Below are 22,229 nucleotides of genomic sequence, written 5' to 3'. Positions count from 1 at the left end.
AGTGGTGCGAATTCTCCGTAGCACTTCTTAAAGACAGCATGATCCTTAATGTGGGAAGGAAATTAGGTGATCATGCTGTCTTCTTTATAGTAGTAAGAAGTCTTTCATATCTTTTCTTCTTCGCTTCTCGCCTCACTTAGGTGCAACCCATTAGAGTCTTCTGTTTATCTTGCTTGTAGTAACTAGTTTATACAACAGAGGGCAGTCATGTTTCAATCGTGCTAACTCAAGGGGGTTCTGACATGCAGCAGGCCACCTGACAAACGGTCCCTAATAACTGGAGTGGTGGGCATAGAAATATTTCAACGAAATGGCTTCAGATAAATCAGTAGCTGCTATACCCTACCCATATATTAGAAGTATAACAAATCAGAACAGACAGTGTTCTTTTTCATGGTAGCCTTCATTTAAGACCATGTGTGCTATAAGTTTTCATTGTGTGTTTACATAGTCTGATGGGGATTGTTCGAAATATTAGTCAGTAATAAAAAAAATTATCCTTGCATTTATCGTCTTCTTCTAGTCTCCAAATGCTGGCTTGTATATTGCTATAATCGTGTGCCACCCCAGCAGGAAAAGCAGTTTCATCACTCAGATGAAAGCTGTCATCTTGTCTGATCCTCTTCTCCTAAGTGATTGTCTCATTTAAGTGAAAATCACACTTGAGCTCTGGGAGAATGTCCTCCGGTAGGCTACATTTTATTTTAGCTATAGTATTGGCAGCAGTCGCGCCACCGAACGGGGCCCTTATAAACGCTACAAAAACTCGGGAATCGGTCAGAAGTGGGAACCTTGAAATTTGCGTTAAGTGGACTCGATGGCTACTACTGCTGCTTGCGAAATTGACAGACCTTTTTCATTTCAACACAAGAGCGCCGCATCCCCATATCACCTTGAGGGAGTAAAATATAAAATGCGGAATTATATTTTACAAAAAAGGTTTACTATATGTCTATGGCAAGGAATATGGCTTTATTTGAGCAGTTTTTCGATCCGGTGCATAAATATAAGTGTGAGATTCCACTCCACTTAATTTGCATATAGTTACCATGGTGATAGAAGCTCCCTCAACCAAGGTGTTCCTCCAATTTGTTTTTGTTATCAAACTCAACCTGTTTGCTCGTCTGTGTGAACATATTAGCAAAGGTTGCTATGCTTAAGGGTTAGAGATTGGCTAAACATTGTTTGAGCGATTTCAGCTCACTTGGAGGTGAAGTCGGGTTGCAATGTAACTTAAAGCTACAGTACAAGGTTAGAGCCACTAAATCACAATTAATACTGTACACCAGTGTCGTGGTGCTGAAGTTCGCTCGCTTATTATGTAAAAGTGTTTGTGGACGAATATTTGCTGGTAAACTTTTTTGTCTGAAAATCATCATGTAAAATGAGAATGTCTGGTAGCGGATACTGGACTTCGGAAAGAATAAAAAGTCAAGGACGCCTCCCTTTACGGTAAATATTAACTACCGCTTCTGTTGTAGGCTAGCTTGCTCAAATCTGTTGCTCTGACTGCTGCATATTACTGTACTAACAACCACTCCTCCTAATACTAGTAGTAGCATCTACCTGTACTTGTACTGACAGGCATTAATTGTTTTATTTATTTATAAATAACTACTAGCTATCTCAAACAGCGTGGCTTTGATCTGTGTCTGTGATTATTTTGCTGTCTTTGATTTAATTATAGGCTGCAGGTGAATTAATTTAGCGTCATTATTTATTTAGTAGCAAGATAAAGTTAGGCAAACTTTTAATTAGCTTCACATTAGACTACAGATACTGTATAAGAATAATCTGTTTTGCCTTGTTTGGCAAGCGCAACATTTCTGTCCGTCATACTGGAATTGTGTAAATTTATATGTAAATGTAGACTGTAGCAAAGGGATTTTTTTTAATGCCTTGTCTTTTGCTATTTTGTTTAATAAGATGGCCTGGTTTAATTTGATACCTGAGAGACCAAAGTGCAAAATCTCTCAGCCATGCAGTTCAACCAACTACAGCCTACTGTTACAATATTTTAACTTCATCAAATTATATAATCTTTCTATAATTTGCCTAAGTGTTTTTATTTTCTTTCAGTTGTTAAGTGGTGAGAGTTTTATTGACTGGAGGCGTGGCGTTTTCAAGGCGTGGACACAAAAAGATGGTTAAACACAGCGCAGGGTCCCAGCGGTCTTCTGTGTCCAGGACCAGTGGTGGGTCCCAGATCTCTGGCCTTAAAGACCTCACCCTCCTGGATAAAACCAACCTGGAGTCAGAGGAGAACACAGTCCTTCCCACACCTGTGGAGGGCCAGTGGGGATTCCTAGACAGTGTCTACCTGCTGGCTGCGGTTATTTTCCAGAACACTCACCAGGAGAAGCCAGCGGCCCACCGATTGGTCAGTTTTGGCAAGAAGTCGGGACTTCCTGTGCCAGGGGCAAAAGATGAAGTGTCCCAGCGCAGTGCCTATGAGCTTGCCTTCAATGCACTCAAATGTAAGTGAGCCAAAGTGACACACTTCTCACAGAACACACACAAACTGATGTTGTTGACCTATATATTATGCTGGTTGAAAGTAGATATGTCTCCTGAGACACTTAGGGGGTTATAACACAGGAACTCAGATAACCCCCATTTGATTAATTTCCAGGGCTTTAAATTGCAACTTCAACCGATTTGATTTAAGAAACAAACAAACCACAATTTGGAAATGAGAAAGAACAGCCCGGGAGAAGTTAATTGACAAGTTGAATTGATTCTTGATAGGATGATGGAGGAAAAGCGAAAGACATAAAAATCCTCGGATAGCCGGAGGGAATTCCGTGCGATGCAAAAACAAAAATCAATTTGACCCATAATCTGCTATCTTTGGAGCCGAGGCCTGAGGCTGGGTGGCCAAACGCACAGGCGTGTGTGATCAGCTCAGTGGTGATAAGGGGGTGGGGGTTTGGGCTGTCAGCACAGGCTCCGGGATTGAATCAATTTATCTCACTCTTCGTGTGAGAGGTGGGCCTAGTCAGCCCATCCTTGTAGTCCTGAATGATTTTGTGCTTCCATACTATCCCCCCTCTGCACCTGGACCAGCCCTGCCTACCTATCCCATAATTATCTTATCTCATTCTAATGTTCTGTTGCCTCAAGGTCCGGGGATGCTGGGCTGTACTGTTTAAATTGGCAATAAGAGCTGCGACTTAAAAGTGCATAGGTCAAACTTTTAAATAGGTCAGGCTATTTTGGATGGTGTGTAGTTAGGAATATCAAAACGTAATTGGTTCTAAGCCCATATTTAGTCTCTAGTCTCCTGCTGTATATTCCGTAGGTGGGAGACCTGCAAATTACTTTGGATAAAAGTGTCATTGGCCAGTTAGATTTTGGTGTATTAGAAATTCTAAACCCATTTCTAACTTCAAGTCTTCACCCTGCTTGGCTCGGTCCATTAGGTGAGAAATTAAGTGATTTAAATCTCTTCCATTTCAATCTCATCTTTTTTTACGCTTTATTAGTTTAAACTAACAGTCCCTCAGTATCATCTGAACTGCTGTTATTCCAGTCATCTCTGCCCCTCTTCCACCCTCCTATCCTAGAAAAGGAGACTCATTTTGAGAGTCAGTTAGTGACTAGATAATGTCACAGAGAGATAATCGTGTCAAGCGAACAATGTGGATTCCAAGTAGACCACCAGACTGACTCAGGGAGCGCTGCACTGTAATCACCTCATACTTCCAGGTGGCACGTTTTTTCAGGTCTTAAATTTGTCCACCCATAATGGAGAAGACCGAGGAAGCACAGTGTTTGTGTGGCTGCATTCATTACCACAATGAAGGCCTGTTGGCCCAATGGCTCATCTAAAGAAATGAATTAATCTTTGCTAGAGTAAGGGGGGGGGGGGGGGGGTTGGATAGCGAGACGAAAGCTAGTATGCTTGTTGATCAAGTATTGTTGAACTGTAATTTAACTTTAGGTAGTTGGTGCTGAATGATTGGAAGATTTGAAATGGCATAGCTGTGCATCTAGTGTTAATCTTTCCCAAGCCTCCCACGCACAGGGCTGACTACCACTGCAGAAATCAATATGCTAGTGACACACACACACTTGCACCCCGCCGGACTGATCCTTTGTGTGTCGCCTGGGAATGACAATGATCCAACATCGAGCTGAGGTCAGTTGTTAACCTCAAAGAAAATGCTTTACCAGCGGAAAAAAAACGTCTAGTGAAAAATATCAATGAGCTGTAGTATTGATCAGGGGATATAAACCCTTATCAGTTGAGCAGAGCTCCATAACAACCTGCACACAGAAGGTCTATGTTATGTCCCATTAAGATGACAGCAGAACCTGACTTGTTGATATGGTCCACCACACCTCAGTCATCCAGCCGTAACACAGGGGAGACCCTGGATCTCTCCGCTTGACTCTGTATGGAAGCTGACGTTTTGTCCCTGTGGGGTATCCTCCCCGTTCTTCATATTGAAATATCTAGCTATGCTTGGAGTGTGTGTCCAGGTGGAAGGCTCTGTCGGCTGTGCATGTTCCTCTCACTTTGTTTCCCATCTCACTCTTTTGCATCTTTGCCCTTGCTCCCATATCTACCATATGTCTTTCTTTCTCCCCCTCTTATTTGGACTATCCTTAACCCTTCTCTCAACCTCTGGAACTCCCCGACCCATCTTTTGCAGCCCCCCCCCCCACCCCCCCCACCCCACCTTTTACAACATCCTATTGAGTGACTGTAAAGTACTCTCAAGTCCCCAAACTCTTGCTTAATACAAAGCAACTCATGTGTGAATTCAAAGTTAGGCTAAATGCAGCCGACGACCTTGTGAGCGACCTTCCCCTCCGTCGCTCCCTCCATCTCTCTGTCCCTCTGAGAGTGTTTCTGCCTCATTGTCCACGGTTGCCGCCAGCGCTGCCAGACAGACGGCTGTGTCCCTCTATCAGGCGTGTGGAGGAAGGGAGAGAGAGAGGTAGGGTGGATGGAGGGTAGAGAGATACAGTGGAGGAAGAGAGAGAGAGGCTACAAAGAAGTTCTGATGGAAGTTGGAAGGAACCAGAGAGGGTGGAGGGAGGGAGGGTGGAGAGAGGGAGAGTTGAGGGATGTTTTTTGGGAGGGTTGAGGGATGGTGTTTGGGTGGGAGTGGGGATGGAGTGTAGTTTGGGAGGGAGGGAGGCTTGAGGGAGGCACAAAGAGAGAGTGTAGGTCTGTGTATTCAGGGGAGAAACTGCTGGGCTGAGAGGAGGGTGCAGTGATAGAAAGAAAGAATGAGGGCTGAAAGTAAAGAGAGAAAGTTAGGGATGAAGGGAGGGGAGAGGGTGGATAGGGGCCTGTTTAACCAGGGGGAGCTGCTTGTTTCAGGCCACAGGAGGAGAGAACATGGCTGTCCTGCCCTTGGCATGGCGCTCACTCAGCCTGAGAAAGCTTATATCGCACAGTGCCAGCTAATGGGCCCCAGCTCTAATATGTAAGCCATCTCTGTCAGCCAATGCAAGGGTGATCATGTGAATAAACTCATCCCAAAGTTCTTGTTGCGTTTGCTCAGGTTTGACCAGATTCATGTGAAGTGGGGTGTACAGATGCAGAACAGAGAGTTGAATTGGATCCGGAGAGAGGCTTTGTTTCACTGTGGATTTATTTGACCGAGGCCATCAACATTCACCAGGTCATTGTGTTACCTGGATGCTCGCCACTGCAAAATAACCCTTTCAGAACCCCCCCCACACACACACATCCTCCCACCCGGCTGATGGTTTTAAGGGTAAATTCCTGAATGTAGTCCTTGGTAATCCTAAAAAAACTTTCTTTTATACTTTACTATACTTTCTCAGAATTAATACAAGGATTTTGTGATTAGCAACCCTTTTGACTAATGAAAGGGTTTTGAAGAGCGCAAAGCAGATATGAGAACTCTCGAGCCTCACCTGGAGCTTGGAAGAGTCGTTTGTTTCGTGGTTGCTCACAACCCAGCTCAGCAGTGTGTCGGGTATATAATGGCTTCCGCCGTATGAGATTTATAGGTGATTTTTCCTCTGTGTTTCCCCCGTCTCCTGGGTGTGATTTATGGGGCGACCAGGACAATGACCTCTATGGACCAACGAACCAGGCTTGTCCGTGGCTCTGTTGAGCCTCACTCTGTGGAGCCGGCCTAGAGCTTATCTTTACCACCTCCTGCTCTAACGGGCGGAACTAGTAAACACTGGTTGAGATATGGCTACTGTAAATTAGCTTAGGGCAAAGCATACAGACGTTTTTGTTTACCCTAAAAAAAAAAAGGACACACCTTTGTGTGTGTGTGTTTGTGTGTGTGTATGTGTAGCCTATCTGGCCCAAGCTCAACATGCAGTTAACATCCCAGTGTGATTTGTGATGTTGTGATAGGCCGGCAGCAGTGGTGTCGGCCGTTGCCATGGCTCTTGCCTTTGGAAGGTCCCAGTCAGGTCGTCACCTCCCAGCGCCAGTTAGAGAAGAGTCATGTGTGTCACTCAGGATTAGAGGACAAACAGAACGCTGAACACACATACACACACAAATCCTCCTTTGCTGTGGGATAAAGAAGATTTCTCCAAATGAAGAAAACGCTGTTTAACAAGATTACCTGGAACATTGCCGTGCATTGGGCAATTCTACCGACGATTCCGTCCATAATGTAGGAAAATCACACCACAAACACAGAGGCTTGTAGAAACAGCTGTTCTCTAATCCTAAACAAGATAGAGCGGAAAATGCCTCGTCTCTCCCCTCGACGGAATGGAAAAGAGAGCCCACAGTTCGGTGTGGAAAGAGCGGGATCAGACTTCCTGTGTGAGAGCCAGAAAGCGGCTTCCTGTGGCCGTGGAGACAGATGCTGCCTTGGTGATATCTCCGCCAGGCCGGCCCAGGGACTAGATGAGACGGGAAACCCATCAGGAGCCCAGAGATGAGGCCCCCAGATAAGGGCAGCCTGTTCAGTAGCTACCTATCTAGGCTACAACCTTTTGATAAACCAGACTAGATAAGGCGATTCTCTGGTTTGTTGTATCATCATGTGTATTAATGCTATCGCTCCAAAAAAAGAAACATCACTGCTGTCCTTGGAATCAATGGATGCCATTGCCAGTTGCTACTAGCAGTGTCAGACACAAACCTCCTAAATTAATGACTCGAAATGATTTAATAACTTGATTAAAAGGAAACAAATGAGCGTTTAATTGGAATTATTAATCCTGTATAATTGAATTATCATTTCAAATTACCACCATATTATTTGTTCTTCTCTGCCTCCAGGAACCTTCACCTCCATTCCAGAAAAGTGTTCTTTGTTAGATATGGATTTAGCTCCCTAATCGTTTCTATCGCTTAGTTAGGAGGGTAATTCTTAGTATCACTATCAGGCAGCCCCCAAATGAACCTGTCTGGACTGGGCTGGGGAGATAATTAGAGACGAGATTGGGCCGTTGTGAATCATGATCTATTAGACACAGAATGATTGAAATCTCCTCAATATTCCCTTCTCTCTTTTCGTCTACTCTCCTCTCACATTACCTCTATACTCACATTTTCTTTCCTCTCATGTCCTATCTGTCCTGTCTTTAAATATTAGTTTTACATGTCCCTCCCATAGATCAAGAACTGTTGGAGGACATCATGATTGACAGCTGCTTCTACTTCTCTCAGCCAATGGTGAGTAAAAAACGGTTCTTCTCAGAATAGTTGGGACGTTTTGTCAAAGTAGGAACACACAGAGCCCTCTATATTAATTCCCTGCTGTTTTACACATGCAAACCCCTTTGTTCAGTTTATCTGATAATGATTATGACATTCATACTGAGCTTTCATCAACTCACAGAAAGTCTTTGTGTGTGGGCTCATCCTCCATGAAATGACTATCGCTCCCTTCTGAAGCAGCCATAAAAACCGCCTCACAGCCCGTCCAGGTCTATTTGTTGCTTTATCACTTCTTCCCTCAAACAAAACAGACCATTAATTAGTTATGACATCAAAATGCTGTCCGGGCACCTTCTCAACAGCTTTCCTCTCCCCTCCCCACCACACCACACCCCGACCCTTGTCCCAGCTCATCCATGTCCGGGACCTGGGCTGAATGTAATTAGTTCCGCCATAGACGGTTGTAAAAAAACTGAAGGTTTCCCAGCTCAGCCATGAAACGTCCCGGCTGGTAGACGGTAAAGGGAACACTCCGTTAGTCGTTTAGCTGATGGGGGGATGGGGGGCAGCTCCGTAAGGGGGCACTGGAAGGGGTTGGGGTGAGGGGGGGGGGCTTGCTCCAGTTAGAACATTTGGTCTAATTTGAAATGAGCGAAGTACTTCAGTAAGGAACTGGCTTTACACATTACTGTTCCATGGAGCACATGACCCCTGTGTCCGTGTCTCCTCTCCCCTGTCCCCTACCATCCAGTCCCTGAAACCAGGAGTAGAGTGTTGTGTTGTGTGTTTAAATACAGTTGTCATGGAGTGTTTTGAGCAGCTGACGCACCCATGTGCACACACACACACACACAGGGTGCACACATACACACGCGCCTACTGTACCTGTGTGAGATGAATTATGACCATGTCTGAAATGAATGGGTCGCCATGCTTCTCAGTGGCAGGTCGTTATTCTGCACCCCACCGGCAGACACACAATAAAGGCCAGACACAAAGAGACGCTCCTTTAGAACTCCCTCTCGGCCCTTTTACACCCACCTGCCATCTATAAAGTTCAACCTTGATAGAGAGAGAGAAAGGGAGATTGAGAGGAAGAGAGGATCTGGGGGGAATGGAAAGGGTGGTGGGAATAGGGGAGGGCAGGGAAGGAGAGCAGAAAGGAGGAGAGATGGAGATATAGATAGGCCCGCTGTGGCTGGGGTGAGGAGTTGATGCTAACAGAGAGAAAAGGCTGTTTTGGGGCTGTTCTGGGGCCAAGAAGGAGAACCTTTTGGAAATGTACATACTGCATGTACAGTGTTTACTGAGAGACACAGCAGAGCCAAGCCCAGCTGACAGTGTTGAATAGATAACATCACCACTCATGTGTGATCAAGACCTCCCTGTCAGGGCTACAACACCCAGTGTGACTAACTAGCCCCCACACCAGGCGGTGTTGACAGCATTCCCAGTTCTAAGTGTCACAGCGTGCAGGCCTTGGGTATCCACGGTGACGTGACGACCTGTTTGCTCTCCGGGCCGCTATCCCTTGGCGGGACGCTGTTGCCAAGCAACGGCAGATGGGGAATTTGTAACTGCCCGCCCCCAAAGGGTTCAACCTTGGTAGAGGGCACGAGGGAGGAAGAGGAGGAGGAGCGGCTGGATCCAACACCTGTCCCCGATATCGACCTTTCCAAAACAACAGATTAAAAACCTACCGAGTGAATTACGAGCGCTCGGCTAATTTGTTAGTGTGCACGTTAGCCTAGCGTAGCCCTGGCACTGCCAGCTAGTGTAGCATATTAGCTTCTCGCCCCATTAGCCCAGCGGCGACGCTGCGGCAATCTGTTGCTGCCGAGCAACACCATCTGCCTCCAAAGCCTCTCACCCAGAGGGAGGCAGAGGGAGATAAAGAGAGACGGAGAGAGGTAGGGGCTTTGGAGAGGTAGAGCGTGAAAAAAAGAGGGAGTGAGGGAGTGTGGCTTCCTCCTGTGTTTAATTAAGAGGCTGGAGCCAGGTCATAGCAGGATATCCCAAAGCTGTGCGTGAGTACAGGTGTGCGAGTGCAGCAGTGTGTGTGAGTTCAGGAGGATTTTAGTGTGTGTGAGTGCAGGGTTGTGTGTGTGTGTGTGTATGTGTGTATGTCAGGCTCACTGGCAGGCCTTCTCTGTATCCTCTAAGCTGCAGTTGGGCCAGAGAGCTTGATGCATTTATCCATCCTAAATATCCTAGACCATCCAGGTGTGTCAGTTCTATCTATCCTATTTCTACGCAGCGTTTTCTCTCTCGAGTCAGGGGACAATACTTTTACTGTTCCCAGAAAGTAAACCGATGAAGTGTGTCAGTTCTATCTATCCTATATCTAGTTTCAGTTTTTCCCCTCTGGAGCTGATGGCTAGTAGAGAGTCTATTTATCTTTTCGTCCACCTCTCTAGTTCCATCCATCTTATCTCTTGCCATGTGTTCCTTTTTAGCTGACGGGCAGTGGACCGCCAGTGCTATCGATCCCATATCTCCATGCTCCCTGTCCCTCTGTCTTACTGATGGACCGCAGGCTCTATCTCTCTTTTCTATCTCTCCTGTCCAATCTATGCTTCCTATCTCTCCGTCCGATGCATGTCTGTCTCCAGCCGGACGACCAGATGAGCCTGGTGGCGGTGATGCTTTACGACTTCCAGGACAGGAAGTTCTTCCCGCGGGAGTGCCCGGGGGAGGAGTTCATACAGGAAGTTCGAGACACAGAGAGCTGTCTTCTCAGGTACAACAGGAGGGAGAAGAGCAGGGAAGTGGTGTGTGTGTGTGTGTGCGTGTGTATGCGTGTTGACGTGTGCACCTTACTTTCTAATACTTTGTGATATAAAATCGTCTCCTCAATGGGCCCCGTGTGTGTTGATGTGTACGTCGCTTTCGTAATTAGTTTGTGATGTAACATTGTCTCCTTAATGGGTCCTGTGTGTGTGTGTTGAGGTTCAAGACCAAGCTGGCAGCCTCCCTGGCGCGTTGCAGGATCAAGCACGACCTGCTGACCATCGACTGCATCCTGCCTGAGAGTGTGAGGAGAAAGCAGCAGAGAGCCAGCAGCCTGCCCCTCCACGCCTGGGTCAACACACTCAGGAGCAGGTCAGGGCACTCCCTCGCACACAGCCGCTGTGCGTACACACACAAAGTATATGTGCTAAGTATGTGCTCACACAGAGACAGTTCTTGTACGTACGCACACACACACAGACACAAAGTACATGTTCTGTATGTGTGAATGTTCACACACAGACACTACGTATGTACACTCACCCACATGGATAGACACAAATGGTACACGTATGTATACTGCACACACACACACACACGCGCACACGCACACACACACACACACACACACGCACACGCACACACACACACACACACTGGTCAGGCAGGGGGGTTGTCCAGTGGTTTATGGTCCAGATGGCCTGCTGACATCCCATTAAACCACAGACTGTGTATGCGTGTGTATGAGTGAAGTGAGTGGGCACGTTGTGTGTGTGTGTGTGTGTGTGCGTGTGTGTGTGTGTACAGACAGCCTGATTCACTAGGGTGTAAATCCCACTGCGGGTGGACAGATCCAATCAGCAACAACCCTCAGCAAGGTCTGGGACTGTGGAGGTCACCTGTGGGGTTGGCACAGTGCGAGTGTGTGTGTGTGTGTGTTTTGCTCTTGACTGACTACCTTTCAAGCCCACAAAATATTGTAACATGTCATTGTTACGCAGTGGTGGTAGACAGAGGCCTCAGTAAAGGTTATAGAAATGGTTTTACATGATGAAACAAGACACACACTCCAGTGTAACGAGTGCATTTGTTCTTTCCTACCCCTCCGCCCTCTCTCCCCGCCCGGCCCCTTCCCCTGGTCAGCCTTGACGAGGTGTGCAGGGTCCTGAAGCAAGAGGGATTCTCCCAGGTGACTTCCGTCAGTCAGCTGGAGGGGCAGACCTTCTGTCAGGACCCCCACTGCGACGACATGCTGGTGTTCCCTGCCCCGGTCAAAGCTGACCTGTACCGCACCAGGCTGCTCAGCCAATACAAGCTCATCATCCAGGTACGACAGGAAGCAGGGAGAACAGAGAAGCCTCTAAAACAACATTTCCCAGTGGGCCCCTGCTCATGCAGGCTCGCACTCACACAATTAACGAGGACACACTATAATGGGTTATTTTCTCATTTTATGTGCCACTAAAATATCTTTGCTCGTTCGAAAAGTGTTTCTGAAACTGACAAATGGATAAATAAATCCGAAAAACACATCATCTTTTGAAAACCCCCTTGAGTTCATCTGTAACACCCTCCTGTTTCGGTGCAACAGAGGAGCTCCTGCTATTTAATTTCACTCCCGTAAACTCCACACGCCACACTAGCACGCCAGCTAGTGAAATCTGATTACGTAGCCAAATTCAATTAAGCATTCAATACCACTGCTAAAATTAATCACTTGTTCTCTCCCCCTCACACATTCTCTATCTTCCTCTCCCTCGCCCCCTCCGCTCTAAATGCCCTTGTTCTTTTCTTCTTTCCCTCTCGTTTTCCTCTGCAAACACGGTGATATGGACACTGAGTAGAGAGTGATGTGAGCTTGGTCTGAGAGGTTGTGCTACGTTCAGCACTATCTCTGGAGAGAGGTTACGTTGATTGAAGGACATCTCCATAGTAATCTGATTTCACTGGCTGCCAATTCTCTCTCTCATCTCGCTCTCTCTCTATATTTCTCTCTCTCTCTTTCTCGCTCTCTCCTTCCCCTCTGTTTCCATCCCCTCCTCACCACACTCTCCTCCTGTTTCTAAACCACCTCTCTTTCTGTCCAAACCACAACGTTTCTTTCTTTGTCTCTCTCTCTCTCTCTCTCTCTCTCTCTCTCTCTCTCTCTCTCTCTCTCTCTCTCTCTCTCTCTCTCTCTCTCTCTCTCTCTCTATTGCAGTAAAGTCATGTTGTTTTCACTTTAACCTTGTTTTTCTGTACACAGAAGTCTGTCTGTCTGTTTGTCCCGTCTGTCCATCTGTGTCTGTCACAGGCACCGTGTGTCTGTCGATGGTCCTTCTCCATGTCTGATCTCGGGCATGTCCGTAGTCTCGTCTAAGTAGTCCTGTTCCCGTGTGTGCGTGTCAGGACAAGTCGTGCTGTGTGGGCCCCTACGTGGTGCGGCCCCTGTTGGCCCCCGAGGGGGACGTCCTGGTGGCGGGCTGCTCGTCGGGCCTCACCGTGGCACACACCGCCTCCCTGCTGGGCCCGCGCCACACCCCCCGCGGCAGCAAGTCCAGAGTGTCCGTCTGCGTGGGCGAGCGCCCCCCCGAGCAGAGGGAGGAGCTACAGGAGACGCTCGCCAACGTGGGCTGCAAGAGTACGTGGGACACGACTGTGTGCGTGTCCCAAGTATGTGTGTGTGTGTGACGCGCACGTGGCATGCGTGTGTGGGGCGTGACGTCACGAGTGTGGTGTGTGTTTCCCGTGTGTGTGTCCCATGTTGTATGTGTTTATGGGAGGGGAGGTATGCATTTCTTCCTGTGCGTGCGTTCCTCCCCAGATGTGAAGCTGATCCCGGAGAGCTTCCTGTCTGTGGAGCCGGCTGACCCCAGGCTCCAGAGGGTCCGGCTCATCCTGCTGCTCCCCCAGTGCTCTGTGTCTGCGCTCAGCAACCCTGTAGACTTCATACTCCAGGAGAACGGAGGTACCAGCCTGTACACACACACACACACCCAGCCAGAACACCGAACCTTAATGAAAGGAAGCCTATGCTGATTCAAGGTGATGTGTGTCTCTTCCCCACTCCCCCTCCCTGCTAGACACAGACCTACTCCAAGACCTATCCCAGGGGGCCATAGCCCAGACTAAGCTGGATGCACTGGTGGCACAACAGAAGAAGAGCATCGATCATGCCCTGAAGTGTGAGTGTGACCCGACCCAGACACACGTGCAAGCATGTGCTGGTGCAGACACACACACACACACTTCCTAATTATCAGACCAGAGCCCCAGGTTTCCCTGCGAGAGCGCCTCAGTGTTAATTAGGTGTGCTAATATTCCCCTGCTGGGGTCCACCATACTGATCCTGGTAAGAGCCAACACACGCACGCACACACACACACACACACACAGGGGCACAGGTGTGTGAACATTTGTACAGGTATTATTGTGACATTCACCATAATTCTGTGTATAGTCAGGGTTATGTCAATATCTGTTGAGAGAGTGTGTGCGCGAGCCTAGGCTCTCTAATAACACCACCATTGATTGTCCCCTGAAGCAGTTTTGCCACCGTAGATGGTTTCTAACAGGGCCGTTAATTAAACGGCAGGTGAGAATCGACCTTACTGCCCGGCTCTGAGTGGGTGGAGGGGAGTGTGTAGTTCTGCCGTAGGCCCACAGGTGATGAACAGCTGGGTCTTTCCACACACACACGGACACACACACATCCCACAGGCTTCAGACTGCACAATGTGGAGGAAACCACAATACGTTGCGCGCAAGGGGACTTGAATTTAAAGAAGCTGCATAGTTAGTATCATGTGGACCAATGGGAAATGGTTTGCAACTATATGATGACATCACTATAGAAAGTGTGGTGTGTATATATACAATTTATACATTCATTATACAGCAATATAATACATAATAGTAGTAATATAAATGTATACTTAGCATTGTCAGAAGAGAATAATACATACACACAACTGTTATAACCACCTGCAGGGTATTTAAAGCTAGAAAGACTCGTACAACAACTACAAACTGGATAATGCCTCAGTCTTATATTACTGCAACACTCCAACCGTCAAGGTCTTCGTCAGGCTTAGCCTCGGATGAAAACAATGCAGTACATTAAAGTGTGCTCCAGTAAACTGAGCTTAACTTCTACAGTATGTAACGGTCAGCTCTGACGTAATGGCTCACGCCTGGTTGTAATTGGTCGGAGAGACAGAAATGAAAGCTATAGAGATAGGCACTGTGTAAACAACAGATGAATGACTGAACAGCTTGACACAGCTGTACTATGAGCAACACAAGCTACATGAAACAGACAATGTTTCAGACCAACATTGTTCAAAGAACGGAATATTTTAAGAACTTTTGGGTTGGAAAACCCTTTGGTGAGAATTTCTCTTTGAAGAATAGAAAAGAAAGCAACCAAAAATCCTATTTGTGCAGTGTGCTGTGAAATCAGAAAGAAATAACAATTTAGGACTTACATTTCCCTGTGCCTATGTCAAGTTCAGATTTAATTAGACTTAAAATGGATGTTCCTTTGTGGGTGTTTTTTGTTTCTTTAAGGCACTGTTTCATTGTTGTGTATGTTTATGTCAAGACAGTATGTACAGTATATATTAATGTTGTATGTGTGTGTGTGTGTGCAGTCCCTAAGGTGCAGGTGGTGGTATATTCCACCTGCTCCTCCTACCCAGAGGAGAACGAGGAGGTGTTAGCGAGAGCTCTGGAGCAGAACAGACCATCACCAGACCAGGAGCCCAAAGAACAGCCCTTCAGGTTAGACACACACACACAGTCTGTCTCTTGTTTTATTCTTTCTACTTGCTTTTCTTTCTTCGAGTTTCCTCTGTCTTTTCCTCCCCTCGGGCTGAAGAAAAGCCAACACACGTCCAGTTAAGGATCACTCAGCCTCTGACTGAAGCAGGAAACGAAATATTTCCTCAGACAATAGTCCATGTACTGTACATACCTAATGTCTTGCCTTGACGTGGACGTCCGAAGTTTGACAGTTTTCTACAGTTGGTGTGGACATGAGTCCACACAGCTTTCCTTCTACATTTACCCGGCCGTCTATGAGGCCTAGATTGCCCCAGGCTACTGTGAATGAAACAGGCCATCAGATCATTGGTATGGGTGGCTTTTGCTTCACCTCTGTCTCTGAGGAGATATATATTTACTCTGTGTTTTGTGTTCCCCCCCCCCCCCCCCCCGTGTGTGTGTGTGTGATGTGCATGAGTACTGCATGTTTCTGGGTATTTACACACTGTGTGTGTGTGCGTGTGTGTGTGCGTGCGTGCGTTCAGGCCCGACTCCTCCCTGCTCGTGTCTGCTCTCCGTGGCGAGGCGGGGGGGGAGAGGGCTGCAGATGGACCCTTCTTCCGACTGGAGCCCTCGGAGCACAGTAACGGCTGTTTCCTGGCTGTGCTCACCAGAGAGGTGAGACACACACACACGCCCACACACGGTGCACCTTGCTGCAGTGCACACAATAGCTGTAATTGCGCATTATGCCACACATTTTGAGTTACTGCATACATCAGAACATCAGCTCCCTCTAAATACACTGCTAGAGAGGGAAGCCCATAGGCCCAGAGGATCTCATGTACATGCATGTCATCCCATACAAACAAGGACAGTTGTCCTTGTTTGTCCTCACTGGGTTGCGTCGTAGCACCCTGTAAGATCTAGTTGTGTTCTATACCAGGCACTGGACTGCACCGCTGGGAGAACCATATTTAGCTCAGAGAGAACATCCCCCAAATTCCGAGCTTGCATTGCAGTGTGTGTCTGTACGTCGCTCCAGGGCTCCAGGGCTTTCTCCAGAGAAAGAGCTGAGGCTCAGTGTAAGTGCTGGATCAGACCGGAGGGGTTATCCAAGCACCAGGATAACCCAGGCCTCACAAAGCACCCCAGGCTGTGTGTGAGGCCTGGGTTATCCAAGCACCAGGATAACCCAGGCTGTGTGTGAGGCCTGGGTTATCCAAGCACCAGGATAACCCAGGCCTCACACAGCACCCCAGGCTCTGTGTTTGGCTGACTGAGTTTGCTTTTTGTACTTGATATGGTCAACGTTCAAAGCGTCACAAAGAGAAAGGCCCTTGTGGGTGAGGGGGGGGGGGGGGGGGCGTGCCACCTCCTCTGATGCTCTGAGCTGTGCACATCCACCAGATAATCCCTCGTTTACCGTCTGAGGAGGAACTCCCCCGTACCCCCCCCTCCCTCTCCCCCACCCATCCTTCACACACTCCACTTTCATCTGGTCCCCGAAATAACACCACTCTGAGCAAGAGGGGAGGGAGGGAGAGAGGAGGGGGGGAATGGAACGTGAAAACGGCAGAGAGGCAGATAAGGAAGAAACACGAGAGAGAAGAGAGGGAGGGAGGGAGGGAGGGAGGGAAAGAGAGAGAAAGGTAGAAAGAATCTCTCAAGACGGGGGAAAGAAATCGGTGCGTTTCTGTGAGACGGAGACTATGGAGGGTTATTAGAGCTCTGTCAGAGGAGCCGGAGCGGCTGGCTGCCTGACAGGAACATACACGGGGAGCTAAGAGCGCGCCTGTCAGCCCCTGTAACCGGGTGCAAGAGCCGGGGTGAGCACACAGGCTGTACACAGCACGGTGGGAGATTTGAGATGTTTGCCAGTGGGGAGGGGAGGTAGTACAGTGGGGTGGAGGAGGAGAGTGAAGGAGGTGAGGTGAGAAGAAAGGAGCGGTGAGGGGAGGAAAGTATCGGGCAAAATAGATGCCAAGGGAAGGGGAACAGTGGGTAGAGGACATTAGAGAAGTAGAAAAAGAAAGAAGGGAAGGAGGGGGAGGACGGAGAGAAGAGGGCTAGGGGAGAAAAAGAGAAGGGAACAGAATGTAGAGGTGAGGAGAGGTGAAAGGGGGGGGGGGTGACGGAGCAGGGTGCGTGAGAGGAGGGGAGAAAAGAGTTGGAATGAGAGGGGAGGGGGTGAGGAGGCGAGGAGCAGTGGAGAGGATGAGGTAAGATGGGATGGTGGAAATGGAAGGATGAGTGAAAGGCAAACGTTGGAGTGTTGACAAGGTGAGCTCCGGGAATAAGGAAATAGCAGAGCTGCAGTTGGGATCAGGTGAAAATGAACAGGGATGGCGACAGGTGCTAGGGCAGACACAGGAGAGAGAGGCTAGGAAAGAGTGCGAGGAAGGGAGAGGGAGATTAAGAGAAGGGAAACAGGTTAGGGAGATCAGAAGTGTCTGGTCACAGACATAGGAACAAGGCCTTTTTCTTGCCTCCTGAGGGAACAACAAAGCACAGAATGAAGGAGAGAGAGAGAGAGCGAGAGAGAGAGAGAGAGAGAGAGAGCGAGAGAGAGAGAGAGCGAGAGAGAGAGAGCGCGAGAGAGATCAGAAGGTGAAAAGATCAGTGTCTGGGTCATGGAGACAGGCATGTTCAGCCTTGGAGGTTTAGATGGAGGGTTGGGAAGAAGGAGGATCTGAAGGATGGAGAGAGAGGGGGGAAGGTAAGATCAGAGGAGTCAGACAGGCCCAAGAGTAGGTCCCAGATTCACACTCCAGGAAAGGAGACGAAGAGCAAGGAGACGAAGAGCAAAGAGAAGCAATTTTACCTCTCTCTCTCTCTCTCTCTCTCTCTCTCTCTCTCTCTCTCTCTCTCTCTCTCTCTCTCTCTCTCTCTCTCTCTCTCTCTCTCTCTCTCTCTGGATGGCTGGCTTTATGTGAAGTCCACAGTAGGAGGGTTCTTTCTACCTGTGGGAGGAGACAGAGTGAGTTCTGAGTTTACATGTGTCATAGATCACAGAGGCATACCTCTGTAGGGAACAGAAACACACACTCACTTAGGGGAGTTATGGCAGGCTCTGTCAGTTAACCTAAATAGTAGGGTGGGAATATTTTGGTAACATATATTACTTAACTGATATGAGTTAAATGAATTATCAACTGGTTTGAGCAAGATTTGAACCTGGGGTACCGTGTTTGACAGTAGACTCAATGGTACACATGCTTACCCACTGAGCCACAGAGGTTCCTGCAAAGTTATTTTCTACAAGACAGTGTAATTGCCCTTATGACACTACTAAATGCCAAAGTACAATGTACGTTTTGTTTCTGCTAATGCCAAGTTATAAAACAGAATACTCTGCCTTCTAATCATACTTACCAAACAAGTTGAAGGATTTCTAAGAACTTGTTCACGAAATACAGTGACAATAAGTAGACTTTTCTTGAATATATTTTTTTTTTTTCTGCAAAATGGTTCAATATTAAACAGAAATGTACACCTTACCGCCTATTAGGGGTGGGAATCTTTTGGTACCTCGCGATACGATAAAAAAGCAATTTTTAATCAAATTTCGATTCAATATATGCTTACATAAAAATAAATAAAAAGATTTTTGACATTTGTGAATCGCGATTCATATGTGAATCGATTTCCCCCCCCACCCCTACTAAATAGTGTATCTGGATCTCCTTCTCTAGGTTTATGATCTTTCTGTCTCTGTCTCCCCCCCCCCCCCCCCCCCCCCCGGGCTCTGGGAGGGTGTTAAGTGAGGCATCTACCATGGCAGCTTAAGCTGTGCTTTACTAGGCTGTAGATGCTAAGTGGGCTGCAGTGGGAATTAGGGTAGGGTCGGTACATCAAAGAGCATGGCTGGATGGATGAAAGGATGATGGCTGGATGGATGGTTCACCATACATACCTCATTTGCTGCCTACTGTAGCTTGCTGGACGTCTAGCTACACTGATATCTGACTGGCTTGCTTACAAAACCTCCTTGCAGCTCCTCAATGTCTCCAAAATCCCCTGTATGTTTTCCTGTTTACGACACGCCGCCTCTTATGAAAATCAAATCTCCAGTTTACGACGCACAAGATTATGAAGCTATTCTCTCCCTTCAGGGTGCGACCAAGTCCTCTTCCTGTTCCCTGGCATCTGGCGTCTCCAGGCCATCCATCACGTTTATACCTCCACCGACAAGGATGAAAAGATCATCAAACCGCCATCATCGCGCCCCAAACAGGCGGTTTTCCTACCTGCAATAAAGTCGGCTAATCAAAAGTTATTGTGGCACTTCGAAAAGCCTCATAAAAAATTGCAATTAGATAAGTGCGCAAAAGCAATCTCTGTGGGAGTGGGCGTTGTTTTGGGCCCAGTAAAATGCTTTTATTAAGGGGTTCTCCATGCAAGAACAACCTGGCATTATAAACAAGTGCTTATTTGATGTGGTGATACTGGTCCTGCCTGTAGCAGGACAGAACAGAACATAGGTGTGCTCATCACTGAACCCTACTGTATGGTTAGGTCCTGCCTAAACGAGATCTCCATAAAAAAGGTCCCCCTTCCAGTCTGACTTTCTGCTTGACTGCTGAAGTGAAATGTCCCTGAAGCTAAGCAGGAGTGGGTGCTGCAGGTTTAGGTGGGGGTCAAGCTGTAACTCTGTTAGGTTGTCGAGTTTAGGAGAGTACCTTTGCCTAAAGAGAGAGAGAGAGAGAGAGAGAGAGAGAGAGAGGTGCAGAAAAGGTTAAGAGACGGGTGCAGTGAAAGGTGAAGTGAGACACAGAGGGAGACAAAAAGCCTCTCGGTGAGTGAGGTAGATTCAGAACTGTCCAAGAAACTGTAAGAGATGTAAATGATGGTGGGAAACTTGTGCTTCAGGTCCTTTACAACAAGCTCAGCTGAGTGTGCAGGCCAGGGAAACGACAGATTTAAGAGGGTTGAAAACTTGCGAGGAGAGGATGTAAGATTTAAAGGGGTGAGAGAAGCAGGGGGAGGTGGGAGGGAGGGAGGGAGGGGGAGGGAGGAGGAGCAGAGAAGGGAGAGTTGCTGATGAATTATTCAGCGCCCCCTGTCTGCGTGAGTTAGCATCAACACATTCAGTGCAACCCCCACAAGACTGCTCTCTCTGCCCCCCCCCCTTCTCTTTCACACACATGCACACCTCTATGAGGGTGCGCGTTTGTGTGTGTGAATAATTCAACCTCGGCAAGCCGTTGTGTGGGCTAGTGCTGAGCCAGCAGGTGACCCTGCAACCAGCAGAAAGGACATGGTGCCTCTCTCTCTCTCGTTCAGTATCACCCTTTCGCTGTCTCTCACATTTTCCATTTCTCGCTCACTCGCTCGCTCTCTCGCTCTCTCTCTCTCTCTCTCTCTCTCTCTCTCCTGCTGCTGCTGGCACCATAAGGTATATTGTTCTCAAAAGTACTGTACACACCTTGTACTGTAGTAAATGCACCCTCTTTGTCCTACTTATGGGACATGACACTCCTTGCCACTATATCTTTTATATACTATTTTATATCTGTACACTTGCCTACATTCTGGTTATGAATAGACAGCGTTCATTAGGCCTACTACCTTTCCAGTATATCCTTTAGAGGCTGGTGCCTCAACCTTCTCTATCCTGCTTTTCTGACAATAACAAGGTTGATTGCATTTTTGGCTTTTTGGCACTATTCAAACTCAAAAAAGATATCCTCTCTCCGTACCCTGGGGTAATCTTTGATCTAAGGATTATTGGATAGGGGATATCTTTTCCCACGTAGCCGTAACCTTGCCTGGTTTCCGTGTTTTTCCGGGGAAGGGAGGGTGCAAGGATGGATTTTTCGAAAATGGAAATGAAGGCTTCTGTCTCTGTTGTCACCTGGCAGCCTGAAGCGCAGGAGCAGGAGTCTGCAGAGGATGTGCTCGCCAGGGCAGCGGCCACAGGCATCCTGGACGGCATCAAGACCACCCGGCCAACCAGGAAGGAGAAGCATGGTCAACCAAACCGCCAGGCTCCTACGGGTCACATTCGTACACCTCAGACACGCCCACATGCCACCGCCAGCTCCCAATCCAGGGTCATGGAGCTCAGGAACCGTGAGACTAAGGGCAGTAGTTCTGCCCCGATGATCGGGCCTCAGGGATTGGCTAATGCAGGACAGCTGTCGCCACGAGGTAAGGACGTGTGATCAAAGCCTGAAGTCTGAATCAAAGTTTAGACATCTACTGTATACAAGCTATTTTGTCCTTGCCTCTCTTAAAACCCACTCACCCATAGGAAAATGCAAGCCTCGTCACCAACGCCCTCCCAACACCACCCCCTCCAACACCACCCCCTCCAAAACCGCTTCCCACCTCTCCCCATACTCCACCCTCCAGTCAACCACCAGCCCCTCACGCAAGAGTCTGACCCGCCTCACCAACGTCTCCACCTCCAGCAAACAGCACCGCCCGTCCAAGCCCACTGCCCCCCAGGCCCCCGCTCCTCACCTCTACACCCCCGCAGCTGGCTCCCCGCCGGCCCAGACGGTGGACCCAGGGCAGCCCCAAGGTCATCAGGAGGTCATGAGGCCGGTGACCCTGACCCTGCCCCTGGTCCTCTTCCCTAAGTTCTCCTCTCCTAGCAGGCAGGTTCTGCCCCCCCCTCCGGTCTGCCAGATGAGCAGCCCCGCCATAGCTCACAGCCAGTGGAGAGGCCAGGCCTTCCAGGTGCCCCTCACCCGCTCCAGTGGAAGCATCAACAAGGAGGCCTTGGTGAAAAAGAACAGACCCTGGCTCTGAGAGGGTGCCCACACAGAGCGCACACACACACACACACACACACACACACACACACAGAGAACACACACACACAGAGAACACACACACACAGTACATCACACTCAGACATACACACATGTGAACACTGGCCAAATACTCTGAAATACATAAAACATTTCAGCACAGTTCAGACATACTGTAACACAAGGAAATCGCATACATAATTAGATAAATGAAACACACAGTCCATAATTCTGTCAGTATTAAACTCTGATAGTCTTCCTGTGCATGTGTCAAAGAAACAAGCTTACCATTGGCTGAAACTCAAGAGGACTTGCGATTCAATTGCTCTAATGTCATGTGACTGTAATTCCCACACTGATCGTCGCTTTTTAAT

General features: G+C 48.1%; 1 protein-coding gene across 3 annotated transcripts; it reads left to right on the top strand.

Annotated features, from left to right (window-relative positions):
* Window positions 1–1,080: 1,080 nt before the first annotated feature.
* Window positions 1,081–21,903, top strand: LOC134032667 (putative methyltransferase NSUN7). 3 transcript variants are annotated; one of them, XM_062476685.1, is made up of 13 exons: window positions 1,081–1,452; window positions 2,080–2,477; window positions 7,578–7,636; window positions 10,234–10,361; window positions 10,571–10,723; window positions 11,495–11,678; window positions 12,740–12,971; window positions 13,155–13,298; window positions 13,414–13,515; window positions 14,983–15,112; window positions 15,640–15,772; window positions 20,959–21,247; window positions 21,351–21,903. In XM_062476685.1, the coding sequence occupies exons 2-13, from the start codon at window positions 2,144–2,146 to the stop codon at window positions 21,851–21,853; spliced, it is 2,391 nt and encodes a 796-aa protein (XP_062332669.1). In that variant the 5' UTR covers window positions 1,081–1,452; window positions 2,080–2,143; the 3' UTR covers window positions 21,854–21,903. The 3 variants fall into 3 exon arrangements, with proteins under 3 accessions (XP_062332669.1, XP_062332671.1, XP_062332670.1); XM_062476687.1 differs by lacking the exon at window positions 1,081–1,452 and adding an exon at window positions 1,478–1,574; XM_062476686.1 differs by lacking the exon at window positions 1,081–1,452 and adding an exon at window positions 1,562–1,694.
* The last annotated feature ends 326 nt before the right edge of the window (window positions 21,904–22,229 follow it).

Source organism: Osmerus eperlanus, chromosome 13 (assembly GCF_963692335.1).
Source record: "Osmerus eperlanus chromosome 13, fOsmEpe2.1, whole genome shotgun sequence".
In the NCBI taxonomy this organism is placed as follows: domain Eukaryota; kingdom Metazoa; phylum Chordata; class Actinopteri; order Osmeriformes; family Osmeridae; genus Osmerus; species Osmerus eperlanus.
Note: the sequence above shows the minus strand (reverse complement) of the source record. Positions and strands in the feature narration are given on the sequence as shown.

Coding starts and splice junctions, on each gene's coding strand:
- LOC134032667 (XM_062476685.1), top strand. CDS start 2,144: ATGGTTAAACACAGCGCAGGGTCCCAGCGGTCTTCTGTGTCCAGGACC. Junction 10,362..10,570: donor ACAGAGAGCTGTCTTCTCAG/GTACAACAGGAG, acceptor GTGTGTGTTGAG/GTTCAAGACCAAGCTGGCAG. Junction 15,773..20,958: donor TGGCTGTGCTCACCAGAGAG/GTGAGACACACA, acceptor GTCACCTGGCAG/CCTGAAGCGCAGGAGCAGGA.